The 13900-nt window shown below is 42.5% G+C and overlaps 2 protein-coding genes across 4 annotated transcripts in view; both read left to right on the forward strand.

The window, feature by feature from the left end:
* UCK2 (uridine-cytidine kinase 2) overlaps window positions 1–10326 on the forward strand; it is a 101844-nt gene extending 91518 nt beyond the window's left edge. For 2 of the 3 annotated variants that reach the window (XM_042464580.1, XM_042464578.1), the window contains 4 exons: window positions 888–1030; window positions 4723–4820; window positions 7631–7679; window positions 8828–10326. In XM_042464580.1, coding sequence (XP_042320514.1) covers window positions 888–1030; window positions 4723–4820; window positions 7631–7679; window positions 8828–8967 — 430 coding nt within the window. In that variant the 3' untranslated portion in view covers window positions 8968–10326. The other variant, XM_042464579.1, reaches the window with a different exon arrangement.
* Window positions 1–13900, forward strand: part of LOC121929230 (4-trimethylaminobutyraldehyde dehydrogenase-like) — a 215704-nt gene that overhangs the window by 108937 nt on the left and 92867 nt on the right. The window lies entirely within an intron of this gene.

Below are 13900 nucleotides of genomic sequence, written 5' to 3' on the forward strand. Positions count from 1 at the left end.
CTCTGGTGACACATATCTTAATTGCATCCCATTTGAATTACTCTTATGCACTCTATGTAGGGCTGGCTTTGAAGACTGTTTGGCACTTCAGTTTGTAGAAAGAGCTACAGCCAGAGTGTTAACTAGGGATAGTTACTAGGAAGGACAGAACTCCCTTGCTGCGATAAGTCCACTGGCTGCTAGTCTGTTTCTAGGCACAATTCAAAGTGCTGGATATGACCTATAAATAATAATAATAATAATAATAATAATAATAATAATAATAATAATAATAATAATACTTTATTCTTATATACCGCTATTCCTTTTTCAAGATCATAGCGGTGTACACGTTAAAAGACAGTATAAAAACAGCAAACACCTATAAAGCTCCATATGGCTTAAGTCCACACTGTCTGACAGACAGTCTCTCCCCATGTGAGCCTGTCTTGGCCCTGAGATCCTCAGGAGAGACCCTTCTCTCAGTCCCACCTTTATAGCCACCTTTCCAGGCACATCTGCCCCTAGGGTTTGGGACAACTTTCTTAGGAAGGCTAGAATGGCTTGTTGTTTGCACACCTTCTGTTGGCAGGCAGTCTTTTCTTTTAGTTCCAAGGGGCTTTTGAGAACTGAAGGTTTTAAAGTTAGGGCTGTTAGGAAAATGTGCTGTTTTTATTGTTTTAACTGTACTGTTTTTTAAACTGCATTTTATCATTTTAACTGTGTTTTTAAAATTGTTTTAAATGTTGTTGATAGTATAAAAATCACCAAAAATTCAGTGCAATTTCAAAACAAAACATACTTGAAACAGTATAATCATAAAATTCTGGGGACCAGACACCTTTTGCTTGTAAAGTGGTTACATAACTCATGTAATATTTTGTTGTGTTTGTTTCATGTGTTAACAGCAAAGAAGAGACTGTAAGCGTGTATCCTGCTGATGTGGTTCTCTTTGAAGGCATTCTAGCTTTCTACAGCCAAGAGGTTCGGGACCTTTTCCAGATGAAGCTCTTTGTTGACACAGATGCAGACACTCGGCTCTCTCGAAGGGGTAGGTTGCAAGTTGTCCCTTCCCTTCTGTACGTGCAGAGGTGACAGAAATAAACTTTGAGTGTCTGTCTTGCTGCATCTCAAGTAGCATCTGAGTGCTATGAGTCTATCAACAAAATTTGCACAATTGTTATGACTTGGCAGGGTGTGAATCCCATCAGCATTTTTGTAGAGAGGCTGGCTTCTGCTACAGATTTCAGAAGTCCTGACATATTTATTCTATTTTAATTAGAGCAAAGTATTTAGTGATAACATTTCAACAAGTGATTAAACAATTAGCTTACTTGCTAATTAGCTTACTTGCTGTTCACCGCTATGATCTTTGTAATAGCGGTATATAAATAAAACAAATTATTATTAAATTATTAATTAAGAGCCAGTGTGTGTTTTTAAGCTTTGGACTATGCCGCTAGAGATTCGAGTTCGAATCCCTGTTCTGCCATGGAAACCCACTGGGTAACTCTGGACAAGTCACACTCTCTGAGTGTGCAATGGAAATGGCAAATGCCCTCTGAAGAAACGTGCCCAGAAAACTCCATTATAGGTTTGCCTTAGGGTCACTATAAGTCAGAAACAGCTTGAAGGCACACAACAACAACAACAATGTGGCTTACAGTAGGAAGATAAATTACTAGCAAGGGCTGGACTTCTTTGCTTGCTTTCTTTATGATAGCTATTCCATCTGCCAGAGAGAGAAACCATACCTGGGCATCTGGACCATGTTTAAACTAAGCAGGTTTAGATTTGTGAAAGACTTGGAGTGGATGGATCAGTGTGAGACAGGTAGATAGTATGTCAGCCTCTCTAGTTTGCCTTCTGTAAAATGAGTACCCTCTTGTGTTTTGCAAGGTCAATTATGTGACCTTGCTCTGTGTTCAGGCCCAAGGTGCAGTGGCATCATTAGGGGAGTACAGAGGGGTTGGATTGCACCAGGTGAAGCCCTGTTGGACCTTCCCCCTCCATTGGTTGTCCCTGTCCCCTTGCCTCCCCTCCCCATCCACGGGGTTGCCCAGAAGCCCCGCAATGGGACAGCCGGACAATGCAGTGGCTAGGTAGGGGAGAGGAGGCAAGGGGAGATGGACAACTGGCAGGGAGGGGGCCAACCAGGAGATGACAGGGGCTGGCAGCCAGAGAGGGGGGTGCAGTTATTGGGAGGTGGTGAGGCAGCTCCTCACCCACAGCCCTCTGATCCCTTGGCAGCCCTCCATGTCCCATGGCAGCCCATTTTTAAAACAAAATAGCCCCAAGATGCACATCCCAAAAGCCCTTTCAGTATGCATGTGCATTTCACAGTGTGAGCTTCAGTCATAAATTATGGTATGACCCCCCACCAGCAGTCCAAACCCCCAGCTGTCCTCCACCCCCCACCTCCCCACACTGGCAGCCCTCTGTGCACTGGGTATCACCAAAGGTAGTGGTGTCATTGCCAAGGTATATCCCTCTGCTCTTTTCTTTCTCTTTGGAGCCATGGGTATTAAAGCAATAATTATAGAATCATAGAGTTGTAGAGTTGGAAGAGACCGCAAGGGCCATCCAGTCCAACCCCCTGCCATGCAGGAAATCACAATGAAAGCATCCCCGACAGATGGCCATCCAGCCTCTGTTTGAAGATCTCTAAGGAAGGAGACTCCACTACACTCCAAGGGAGTTTGTTCCACTGTAGAACAGCCCTTACTGTCAAGAAGTTCCTCCTAATGTTGAGGTGGAATCTCTTTTCCTGTAGCTTGCATCCATTGTTCCGGATCCTAGTCTCTGGAGCAACAGAAAACAAGCTTGCTCCCTCCTCAATATGACATCCCTTCAAATATTTACACAGGGCTATCATATCACCTCTTAACCTTCTCTTCTCCAGGCTAAACATCCCCAGCTCCCTGAGTCGTTCCTCATAGGACATGGTTTCCAGACTCTTCACCATTTTAGTCACCCTCCTTTGGACACGCTCCAGTTTCTCAAAGTTTTTTTTGAATTGTGGTGCCCAGAACTGGACACAATATTCCAGGTGGGGCCTGACCAGAGCAGAATAGAGTGGGACTATTACTTCCCTTGATCTAGACACTATACTTCTATTGATGCAGCCTAAAATCGCATTGGCCTTGTTAGCTGCCGCATCACACTGTTGACTCATATTCAACTTATGGTCTACTTGGACTCCTAGATCCCTTTCACATGTAGTTTCATTCAGCCAGGTGTCCCCCATCCTATATCTGTGCATTTCATTTTTCTGCCCTAAGTGCAGTACCTTACATTTCTCTGTGTTGAATTTCATTTTGTTAACTTTGGCCCAGCTTTCTAGTCCGTTCAGGTCATTTTGAATCTTGATCCTGTCCTCTGAAGTATTAGCTACTCCTCCTAATTTGGTGTCATCTGCAAATTTGATAAGTATTCCCCCAATTTTGTCCTCCAAGTCATTGATAAAGATGTTGAATAGCACTGGGCCCAGGACAGAGCCCTGTGGGACCCCACTGGTCACTTCTCTCCAGGATGAAAAGGAGCCATTGTTGAGCACCCTTTGGGTTCGGCCGGTCAACCAATTACAAATCCATGTAACAGTTGCCCTGTCTAGCCCACATTTTACAAGCTTGTTTTGAAGAATATCATGGGGAACTTTGTCAAAGGCCTTACTGAAATCAAGATATACTATATCCACAGCATTCCCTTCATCTACCAAGCTGGTAATTTTATCAAAAAAGAGATCAGGTTTGTCTGGCATGACTTGTTTCTCTGAAACCCATGTTGACTTTTTGTGATTATGGCATTGCTTTCTAGATGTTCAAAGACTCTTTTTAATGATCTGCTCTAGAATCTTTCCTGGTATAGATGTCAGACTAACTGGACGATATACCCTATGTCTCTTAGACCTGGCTCTCATGTCTGTCTCTACCATAACTTAAGACTGAAATTCAGACTGTGAAATGCATAATGATAAGGCTTTAGGAGTATGCATCTTGGAGTTATTTTGTTTTAGAAAAGGATCAGTTTTAGTTAATTAAAATTATCTCTAGCCTGCAGCAGTAGGTGACAGATTTTTCTTAAACAGCAGAGCAGAGAGGAAACTAACCTCAGGCCTTGCATATTCATTTTACCAGAGAGCATGCAGGCAAGACTTCATGACCTGCCAAAGAAAGAAAGCATGCTGCTTTATCCAAACATTTTTAAAAGTTAAGAGATAAAGAAGGGCCAAATGAATAGAGGGAAAGGTTTATTGAACACTGGAGAATGTGGAGAGAATAGAAAGAGCACTAGGTGGGAGGAGAGAAAGATCACCTGGATGGACAGATGAGAAGAAAGAAAGAGCACCTGGTTGGTGAAGACAAAGAACCTATATGTATGGGAGGGAGTTGGGTGGGAAACTAAGGGGTTTCTAATTATGCAAAACTGAGTACTACATGTACTGGAAAGCACGTAAGGAACTTTCTGGATCGGGCTGGATTTGCCTTCCAATTTCTTCTAGCCTGGCTCTAAACTTATTTCCTTCTCAGCACAGATTCTTGTTCCCACTGATATTAATAAGAAACTACCTCAGCTTTTATCCTCTTTTTAAAAAATCCTCCCTGTGACTCTTCACTCTTTCTAGGAAAACAAAAAAAGCAAGCTGCTTAGGAACTTCTGCTTAGTTGTACAACTCTAAGTGTTGCTGTGTTCAACTATAGTTGTGGCTTATCTGAGTATTCTTTGTTTCCCCCCCCCCTCTAGTTCTTCGAGACATCAGTGAAAGAGGCAGGGACCTAGAACAGATCTTATCTCAATATATTACATTTGTCAAGCCAGCCTTTGAAGAATTTTGCTTGCCTGTAAGTATAGACATTTGCACCTGTGTCAGCTCTAAGCATGAGAGACTGTGGGTGGCTGGGAGGGGTTTTGATCTGTGCTCTTCGCTCCCCGTCAGTAGGGCCTAAATGCCCTAAAGACACCAGATCAGGTCTGATCTTGAAAGCTAAGCAGGGTCAGCCCTGGTTAGTATGTGGATGGGAGACCACCAAATAATACAGATGCTGTAGGCTATATTTCAGAGGAAGTAACTGGCAAAACCACCTCTGAGTAGTCCTTGCCTAAGAAAACCCAATGAAATTCATGGAGTCATCATAAGTCAAGAAGAGGCTTGAAGAAACACACACACATACACACAGTGACATCAGTAGCATACCTAGCATATTTGACACCCTGAGGATATAAATATCTTCCTCCTCTAAATGACAAAATTATTTTCAGTAATAATCATGAAGTGAAACAAATAATAATAATCAGTAATTTTTACAAAGCCTGAGATCCTCATCCTGCAAGGGCAAAGGAAAATGTCAAGAGCCTGCAGCACCAGTACCTTTACACTTCCTGCCCAGCAGCAACAGCACTGCTGTGCAAGGCCTGACCTGGCCCACAGGAGATTGAGAAGGACCTCTGCTTGTGAAGGCAGCTGCTGCATTATGCAGGGAAGAAGAGCAATGAGAGGGTCTCAAAATGGGGTGGAAGGCTGAGCAGCATCATAGGTATGGAAAGAGCAAAAGAGAAAGAAGCCTGTCATATAGGGGATACTGGAGAAGATGAAGGAGTAGAGGAGGAGGAAGAGTAGAGGAGGAGGAATAGGGAAGATTCTGGTGATAAGGGCTCCCAGCCCTGGGAATAAAAATGGGAAAGGGTGGGACACACATTTGGTTCTATCTTTGCTGCAGAAAGGGAAGCACAGTTTCCTGTCTCTCCCCACCTGGCTTCTTCTCAATGATAGCAATGGGAGTTCTTGCCCAGGAAAAGAGGACAGGTATAAACAGATAGGCAAGTCACAGAGGATGCACCCATCCAGCATCTCCTTTCACAGCCACCTGAGATGCAGGGAAGGAGAAAGAGCTGCTACATTTGCGAGCTGCAAACACACAATTACCATCCCTGCTGTCCTTTTTCTTCTTTGGCAAGCCCACACTCCACTGAATTGCTATAGTCCAAGGAGTTTTTTGTCCCCTGCCTTAAGTAGCAAACACACTGTACTCACCATCACTCTGTTCCCTTCCTACCACCTCTGCCAATACTCTGTCTGCTCAGATCCATCCCATAAGCTTAACATCATGAGTAAATCTGGCTATGAGTGATCTCTCGTTTCTTCAATGGTGAGTGATTTGGGGCAACAAACTATATCTCCTAGAGCACCTCAGTCTTTTCTCATGAAGACTTTATGTTCCAACAGGAAGCAGCTCAGACTTCTCACATGGGAATACCTGAAGAAAAGGATCCAAACATAGTAGTGAGGCCAGGCCACCAAACTGGTAGCCTGTCTTCTTAATGCCAGCCATGTGTTTTCATGTCTTGTGAAGGAATGCTATTCTTGTTGTTGAAGCAGTGCAGGTGAAGGGCTTCTTGCATCCTCCAGCAGCTGCAATGGGAATTGCTTTATTATTATTTTACTTTCTCTACGGACAAATACAGACCATTATTTTTTGCATCCAAGGTGGACTGCTCCCACCACCTTGCCCTTGATACATAATTTAGGGCCCATACAGACAGGCCAAAATAAAGCTTCTGCAGGTCACTTTGGAGATATACTATTTAAATGACACACACATCTCAAGAGGCCAGATGCTGCACCAAAGCTGCACTCCAGTCCTTAGGACTGGAGCATGGCCTTGGCGCAGCTTCCGGTCTCTTAGGACGCATGCATCATTTAAACAGCATATCTCCAAAGTGACCCGAAGCAGCTTTATTTTGGCCTGTCTGTATGGGCTCTTAGTGAAGTATGATGCTCTTCCTGTGAGAGGCTACATTTGATTTTGACTGGGGATAAGGCTAGAGAACTGTTGTGAACAGAAGCTGGGCTCCATGCTGCATTACCATGTAGTATGGGGAAGCCTTGAATTCTGTGCTGGGAAAAAGGCAAGGTGAGCTAAATGTACTTTACTACCTGACAGTGCTTTCAACAAACTCTAACTATGAAAACCCCACAAATGAATGCTCAGAATAAATTACGCTGCTTGCTTTTCCAAATCTCATTTCAGTTGGGTTTCAACAACACCAAATCATTGAAAACATCTTTCAGTTATGCAGTCACATTATTCACACTGTCCAGAATCACTGCAAGTGGAAGGACAAAAACATTGCAATAAATACAACCACTATGGAAATTTCTAAGGGATATTTCTGAAGACCCTCCTCAGGTGGTCCTCGAGTTCTGTCTTATTCAAATAATCTTGTGATGCATTAGAGACTAAGAAACTAAGGTATCTATTTGGCATAAGCTTTTATGGACTTGAATTCACTTCATCAGAAGCCAGCCAAGGATAACACTTCCTGCATCTGGTGGAGTCCAGTCCACCAGAGTTTATGATGTAAATACATTCTTTGTTGTTCTGGCTGCAACCAATGGACATTTCTGTCTCTATGGATATTGTCAGATAAGGGCTGTTGAGAAAAGAGGAACAATTCATCACATATTTTTTGCTGTGGCTTATGAAGCCTTGTACCAACCTTGCCTGGGGAAGAGACGAGTAAGCAAAAGAAAAGCTGGCTAACTTGCACTCCTTGAGGAGAGAAAACCTTCAGTGAACTCTGATGGAGGAGAGTGAGGATGGTAATTGTCCCACCCATCACTCCAATAACATGGCTTCCTTCCTTTTGGCAGACCAAGAAATACGCTGATGTCATTATCCCAAGAGGGGTGGATAATCTTGGTGAGTAGGAGACAAGCTGGTTGGAAAGCTAGGTGACTCAGGTGTCCTTTTATTTGGGATCTTGAGCATTAGTTTCAGAGAACTAGAGGAAATTTTCAAGGAGAAGCAGCAGCAAGCTAGATCTTACTCTTTTCAGTATACTAAACTGGTAATGCTTGGTGATACTTCACAGGAATGGCCTGTTACAGACAGCCAAAATAAAGCTGTTTCAATGATGCATGCATCCTAAGAGTCCAGAAGTCCAGAAGTGTGGCTTCTGGACTCTTAGGACGCATGCATCATTGAAACACCATACCTCCAAAGTGACTCGAAGCAGCTTTATTTTGGCTGTCTGTAACAGGCCATAGAACTAACCATGTGTTCTTATTCTGACTCCTTGTATGTGCAGAGGGCAAAATATTAACTACTGTTTAAAATAAACCCTCTCTTTAGCAGTATTATTACTTCCTCTGTTGTTCTATTGCCACTAGGTCCTCTAGGAGGAAATATCACCTGCCCCCAATATATCCAAGAATGGGGGACTGCACTCAGCCAGAATGTATTTTGGCAAAACGTCAGGAATAAACTCCTCTAGAACATGGCTACATAGCCTGAAAAATTCACAAAAAACCCCAATGTTCCTGATAGTTTGAGTTGTTCAGCAGTGGAACTTAAGAAAGTGTTAGACTCTCATTTGTTGAAGGTGTTTTCTTGTACAGTGGCACTATACATTATTTGTACCTTTTGGATTTTGTGAAATCATGGTTATTTCCGATCTATTATTACAGGAATAATAAAAAAGAAAAGATAGGCACTTGGGAGGTCACAGCAGATCCATCCTGGCTGTTTCTTGTTTTGGGCAGTGGGGATTGTCTAAATTGGAACCTTCACCTTTAATTTACCTGCATCTTTCAGCCAAAAGGAAACAAGGAAAACAAATTAACAAACTTATGATTTTCTGGAGAGAGTCAAAAAAGAAATCTCTGTTGATAGGGGAGAAATGGAGTAGATGGGGGACAGATAAGGAAGGAGATTAAAATTTAGAGGAGAATGTCCTTGCTAGTTACAGCACTTAGGTACACAATCTGTTTTCTGTGGCATAAAAAGGATGTTAAAGCTACATTTGGAGTCTGTGTTTTTCTAATCCTGCCTCCCTTTCCTCTACCCAGTGGCCATCAACTTGATTGTGCAACATATCCAGGACATCCTCCATGGAGGCTTTTGCAAGCGACAGCCCAACGGGTACCTGAATGGCTGCAGTCCTCCACGCCAGCGACAACCCTCAGAATCCAGCAGCCGACCACATTGATCTTGAAACTGCCAGGAGGTCCTGCAGTGCTGCGCCTCCTGTGCACTGCATCCTCTTGGCCTTTGCCCTTTATTTAAGAGCTCTCCTCCCCTTGCAGGGCTTGATTGCCTGTCTGCTGGAGAGACTGGTGTGTCTCTGACCATATATTAGCTGTCTGCAGTGCCTCTGCTCCAGAGTCCCCAAGGAAGGGTAAATCCCTTCAGTAAGATGATGTTGATATATTGTGAAATGGCAAGGTGACACCTCAGCCTTGGTGTTGAGACCACGCAGTTGTGGAAATACACCTGGGCAAGGGAATTGAACTTGATTTGGGTGTCCAAAAAGGTGTGCCACTAGCTAAAAATCACATCTTAACCTCAGGTTTGTATTAAAAGCAAGAATAAAAAGGAGGCTAGCAGAGCTTTTTGTTGTTGTTCTGTTTATCAGAAATGTGTATCGTTTAATTTTGGTGGGTTTATGGAAGAAAGCAGAGATGGTGAGAGGAAGATCTGTACTATCCAGTCTTCTGCAATCTCACTATCCAAGTAGGCAATGCCACTCTTCCCCCCCCCCCCCATCCCTACCACACCAAGACTGATAAAATGCCAGAATCTAAGCAGTGGTTTTTCAGCTTGATAGGCTAAACAGTTTGACTTTTTCTGGACTTTCAGCCTTGACAGGTGTTTTCTGATTATCTAATTCATGTTCACTTTCCCAAGTGCCCACAAACCAACCTGGGAACTGGTTTTACATTGATGCTCTTGAACTGTTGGGTTTCCATCCAAGTAGTATAGACCCATTACCATCTGGTTTTCATCTCAGCTATGCAGAAGGGTAGTTAGGCCTATGTCATCTTGGATGAATGTGTCTGTGTTAAGCACTTTGGAGAATAGAGATTGGGACCAGTGCCTTGGACCAAACCAGGGACAAAGAAGTACACCATTTTGTGTGTGTGTGGGGGGGGGGCTTGTCTGATACAAAATAAAGAGTCTGTCCCCAGGGTACTTTCTCACTGACACTGATTCTTTAAGGCAATACTCCATGCTCTAGTCTAGAAACTGCAATGGCAACTGAAATGAAATGGTTGAACAATGGCTTGCTTTTTCCTTATTTTGGTGCCTAGCTAGCTGGAAAAAGAGGACAAAGAGTGGGAATTCCCTGCCTTCTGCCATGTACACTCTCCCCCTTTCCCTATTGCACAGAATCCATCACCTAGTGTTTCATTCGACCAATGATGGGAAAAGGAGTTTTCCAAAATATACTCCTTGTCTAGGGGGCCTGTTTTTAGGGAGGTTCAGTAGATGCTTTAAAGGGTGTGGACTCCCTCAGTTATGGTTTGGATGTGATGTGCCTCTCTTGAGCCTTAATAAAGGTGACATTCCAAAACATTTATTGTGGTTTCTGTTTTAAAATGTAGTCATTCTGGCTGTATATTAGAATGATTCTTCACCTGGTGTGTTATTAGGGCTCTGAAATTCTGTACTTAAAACAATTCAAAGGCATTGAACAGGATTCCTCCAGCACCAGCTTCTGAGTTCAGCCCGCCCCTACGAAGGACTGGAATTACTGCAGGACAGTGCCTCCAATTCCCATCCCATAGAGGCAGCCCAGGTTACCCTGGTCAATGATCTCAAAAGCTGCTGAGAAGTCCAGTAGCACCAACAGGGAAATACTCCCCCTGTCCAATTCCCTATGTAGGTCATTCATCAAGGTGACCAAGGCTGTCTAAGCATCATAAACAGACCTGAAAGGTAAAGGTAGTCCCTTGACATGAATGTCATAACCAACTGTAAAGGGCAGCTTTCATCTCCGTTTCTAAGCCAAAGAGCCAGCATTGTCCAAGGACTGGTCTGGTGGGCATGTGGCCACCATGACTCTACCTAACGCTGTTACCTTCCTACTGAGAAGTGGTACCTATCTATTTACATGCATTTGCATGCTTTCAAACTGCTAGGCTGGCAGAAGCTGGGACTAGTGACAGGAGCTCAGCCCATTATGCAGCACTTGGGCCTTGAACTGCCAACCTTCTGATCATCAGAACTGGTGTCTTTTATTTATTATTATTATTAACCTTTATTTATAAAGCGCTGTAAATTTACACAGCGCTGTACATACAATCTTTTTAATTAGACGGATCCCTGCCCTCAGGCTTACCACTAAGGCCTGAAGCCATTGAAATGGATCCAGATAATCCATCTCATCCAGAAACCCTTGAAGCTGGGATGTTCCAGAACTTTTTAAACATCAACAACAATAATAATGAAACAAATGTTAAGAAATGGCTGAGAATTATCCCAAACTGTGGAATCTAGGAACTGTAGTCCAACAGCATGTGGAAGGCTAAAAGCTACCAGACTGCTTGGAAGGAGTGGATTGCGTTGATTTTAGCTGTGTGCATATCTCATCTCAATAACAGAGATAACACTCTTGAGTGGTCCTAGGACCTGTTAATCTTTGCCCTTTATTTATTGGCTTCTCCCATTCTGCTTGCTCATTGTCTTTCTGTTGCTCCCAATGCATATGTGATCCTGGTCCCACTTCACTGAAAAATATATTCACTTCATACCAAAACAGAAAAGTGTGAATGAAGGACTCATTGCACTGAATACAGGTGTGGAGGAAACCAAATGACTGTTAAAAAGAAAGCAAGTGGAAGCAAGGGAAAATTAGATTGGTGTTTCCATATCTTTAAACACATTTAGTGCGCACTGCTGCCTAGGCACTGTGCTGAATATTGAAGTCATATGGGTCTTGTCCAGACAGATTCCACTCTAAATTTAACTGGGCAGGTTAGCAGTGGAAGAGTTAAAATTTTCAAAGGGGTAATGGCAATCAGCTGAGAATAAGAAGGTGGAAGTAGCTGCTAAAATGGATGGAGCGAAGAACATCTCAAGAATAACTTGCAGAAGTGGAGCCAGGATGTAGGAACTAAAAAGGGCCAGCTGAGGGAGCAGTCTCCTTCAGTAGACTAATGATTCCACACTAGATGGCTGGGAGCTGTCCTCAGTGCTGAAAAGGCAGCACTAAATAGTTCACAGGCAGAAAGACCAGACCAAGCCAAAGGATTTGAGACAAATTGGATTGTAGCCTTTTATCTTGCAGATGCAATTTAAAATTTATTTCCTGGATAGACTCTCCCAGTACCCACATGGCCAGAAGGAGGAGGGGCCCACCTGCATCAATAACCTTCCATACTATGAACAGAGGATTACAACTACAGCATCTTGACCAAATGCAGGGCTGTGACTAACATCATCAAAACATGTTTCTTTCTTTCTCCTGTATTTATGTAAACACCTTTGCCTGATGACGAAGACAGTGGAACTTTGAAAGCTTGCAACATGTATAATGTGCATTTGGGTTGTCCCAATAAAAGTAGCACCGTTTGGTGGATTTTAGATGATGCTCTACAATCCAGACTGAGCAATTAGCAACCAGAGAGTGGTGGGTTGGCTACAGAGGACCCAGCTATCCATAAGTGATGAATGATGTCTGGCTTTTAATAGGATGTGTCTGTTACGATGTCTCTTTAATGAGATGTGTCTGTTATTCACAAGCAAAAATCGAATTGGTTTCTGAGACATACTTGTAAAGAAGAAGAAGAAAATATTTCAAAAAATGTTCATCTAAAAAAGCAATTTAAAGAATACTTCTAAAGAAATTAATGTAGTGAACATTATGTAGTCACACCACCACAATTATAATTTGTAAGGTTTTTTTTTAAGATTGTTGGAGATCTCTTTTTCAAGTCACTCTTGGAAAGTTCTTGGCACAAATGTAACCCATGAAGAACGCATGATAAAACAGAAAGTTTTAGTAGGTAGTGGTATGAAAATTTTAAATGGAGGGAGGCAACACCAGTACCTTAACAGATAGCAGTATTATTACAGCCTGAAAACTATATCCCTCATGCAAGGCATTCTCCATCTTCTTCACATTAGGCAGGAATTTGAAACTTATTGATATCCTGGAAGTGCCTCCAAGGCATTTTTGCTGAAGACTCAGATAATTGCTTGTTTGGTTTTTTTACCTTTTTTTAAGCACAGAAAGCAAATTGCCAGAACTGGAATTTGACTTCAGATCCATATCCGTGTCAGTTTAGAATATTTGTATGCAAAGGGAATTTGTAGTGAAAGAAGGTGTAGCATAAGCTTTCATAGACTTGGGCTCTTTCTTCACTTAGATGACAGTACCAAACACCGTTCTCTGATGCTGAAAGCTATCCATGTCATTGTGAATTAGCTTAAGGAAATAAAATTATCTGATGGACTTATTCATAATTTGTATGAAAATGCAGGTGTGGTGAATGCACAACATGGATCTTGCTCCTCTGTGGTAAAACTAGCATTCATTGTTTTGTTACAGAGCATGACACCTCCCTCTCCTTCACTTGCTATGCCCTTCTTGGAAGGAGAGGTCTATTATCAGCCTGTCTTTCCCAGACAGAAAACAGCCTTTTTAATTCCCTTTCTACTTGCGCTGTGGAACCCCAGATGCCTGGTGTAAATTTCCCTCACACAGCACCAGCTGCACACAACAATATAGAGAGTCCTTTACATTTTCAGTGTAGACCAATAATCAATATGTTCCAAGCTGAAGGGATTTTTGTCTAATTCACCTTGGGGGCATATCCATGCTGTGTATGTGGATACATTGCAACTACTTTGCACCACTCCTGCTCTTCTCAGTGACTGGGTTGGATGCTCTTCTGTCATATTTTTGATTGTATGTTGTACTGCTGTTTCTTTTTTTTAAAATTAAAAATACTTTATTCTTATTTACATAAAAATTCTCACATATTACATACTTCAAGCTCATCATTATAATAAAAGGAAAAAAGAGAAAACCTGGCTTCAGCATACTCTTCAATTATCCTTAATTATCCCTTACTTCCCCCCCCATACCTGTTCCCCTAAAGAAAAGTTTTTTTTTTCCCCCCCGTACAGCTCTTAAA

This window comes from Sceloporus undulatus, chromosome 4, assembly GCF_019175285.1.
Source record: "Sceloporus undulatus isolate JIND9_A2432 ecotype Alabama chromosome 4, SceUnd_v1.1, whole genome shotgun sequence".
Lineage (NCBI taxonomy): Eukaryota > Metazoa > Chordata > Lepidosauria > Squamata > Phrynosomatidae > Sceloporus > Sceloporus undulatus.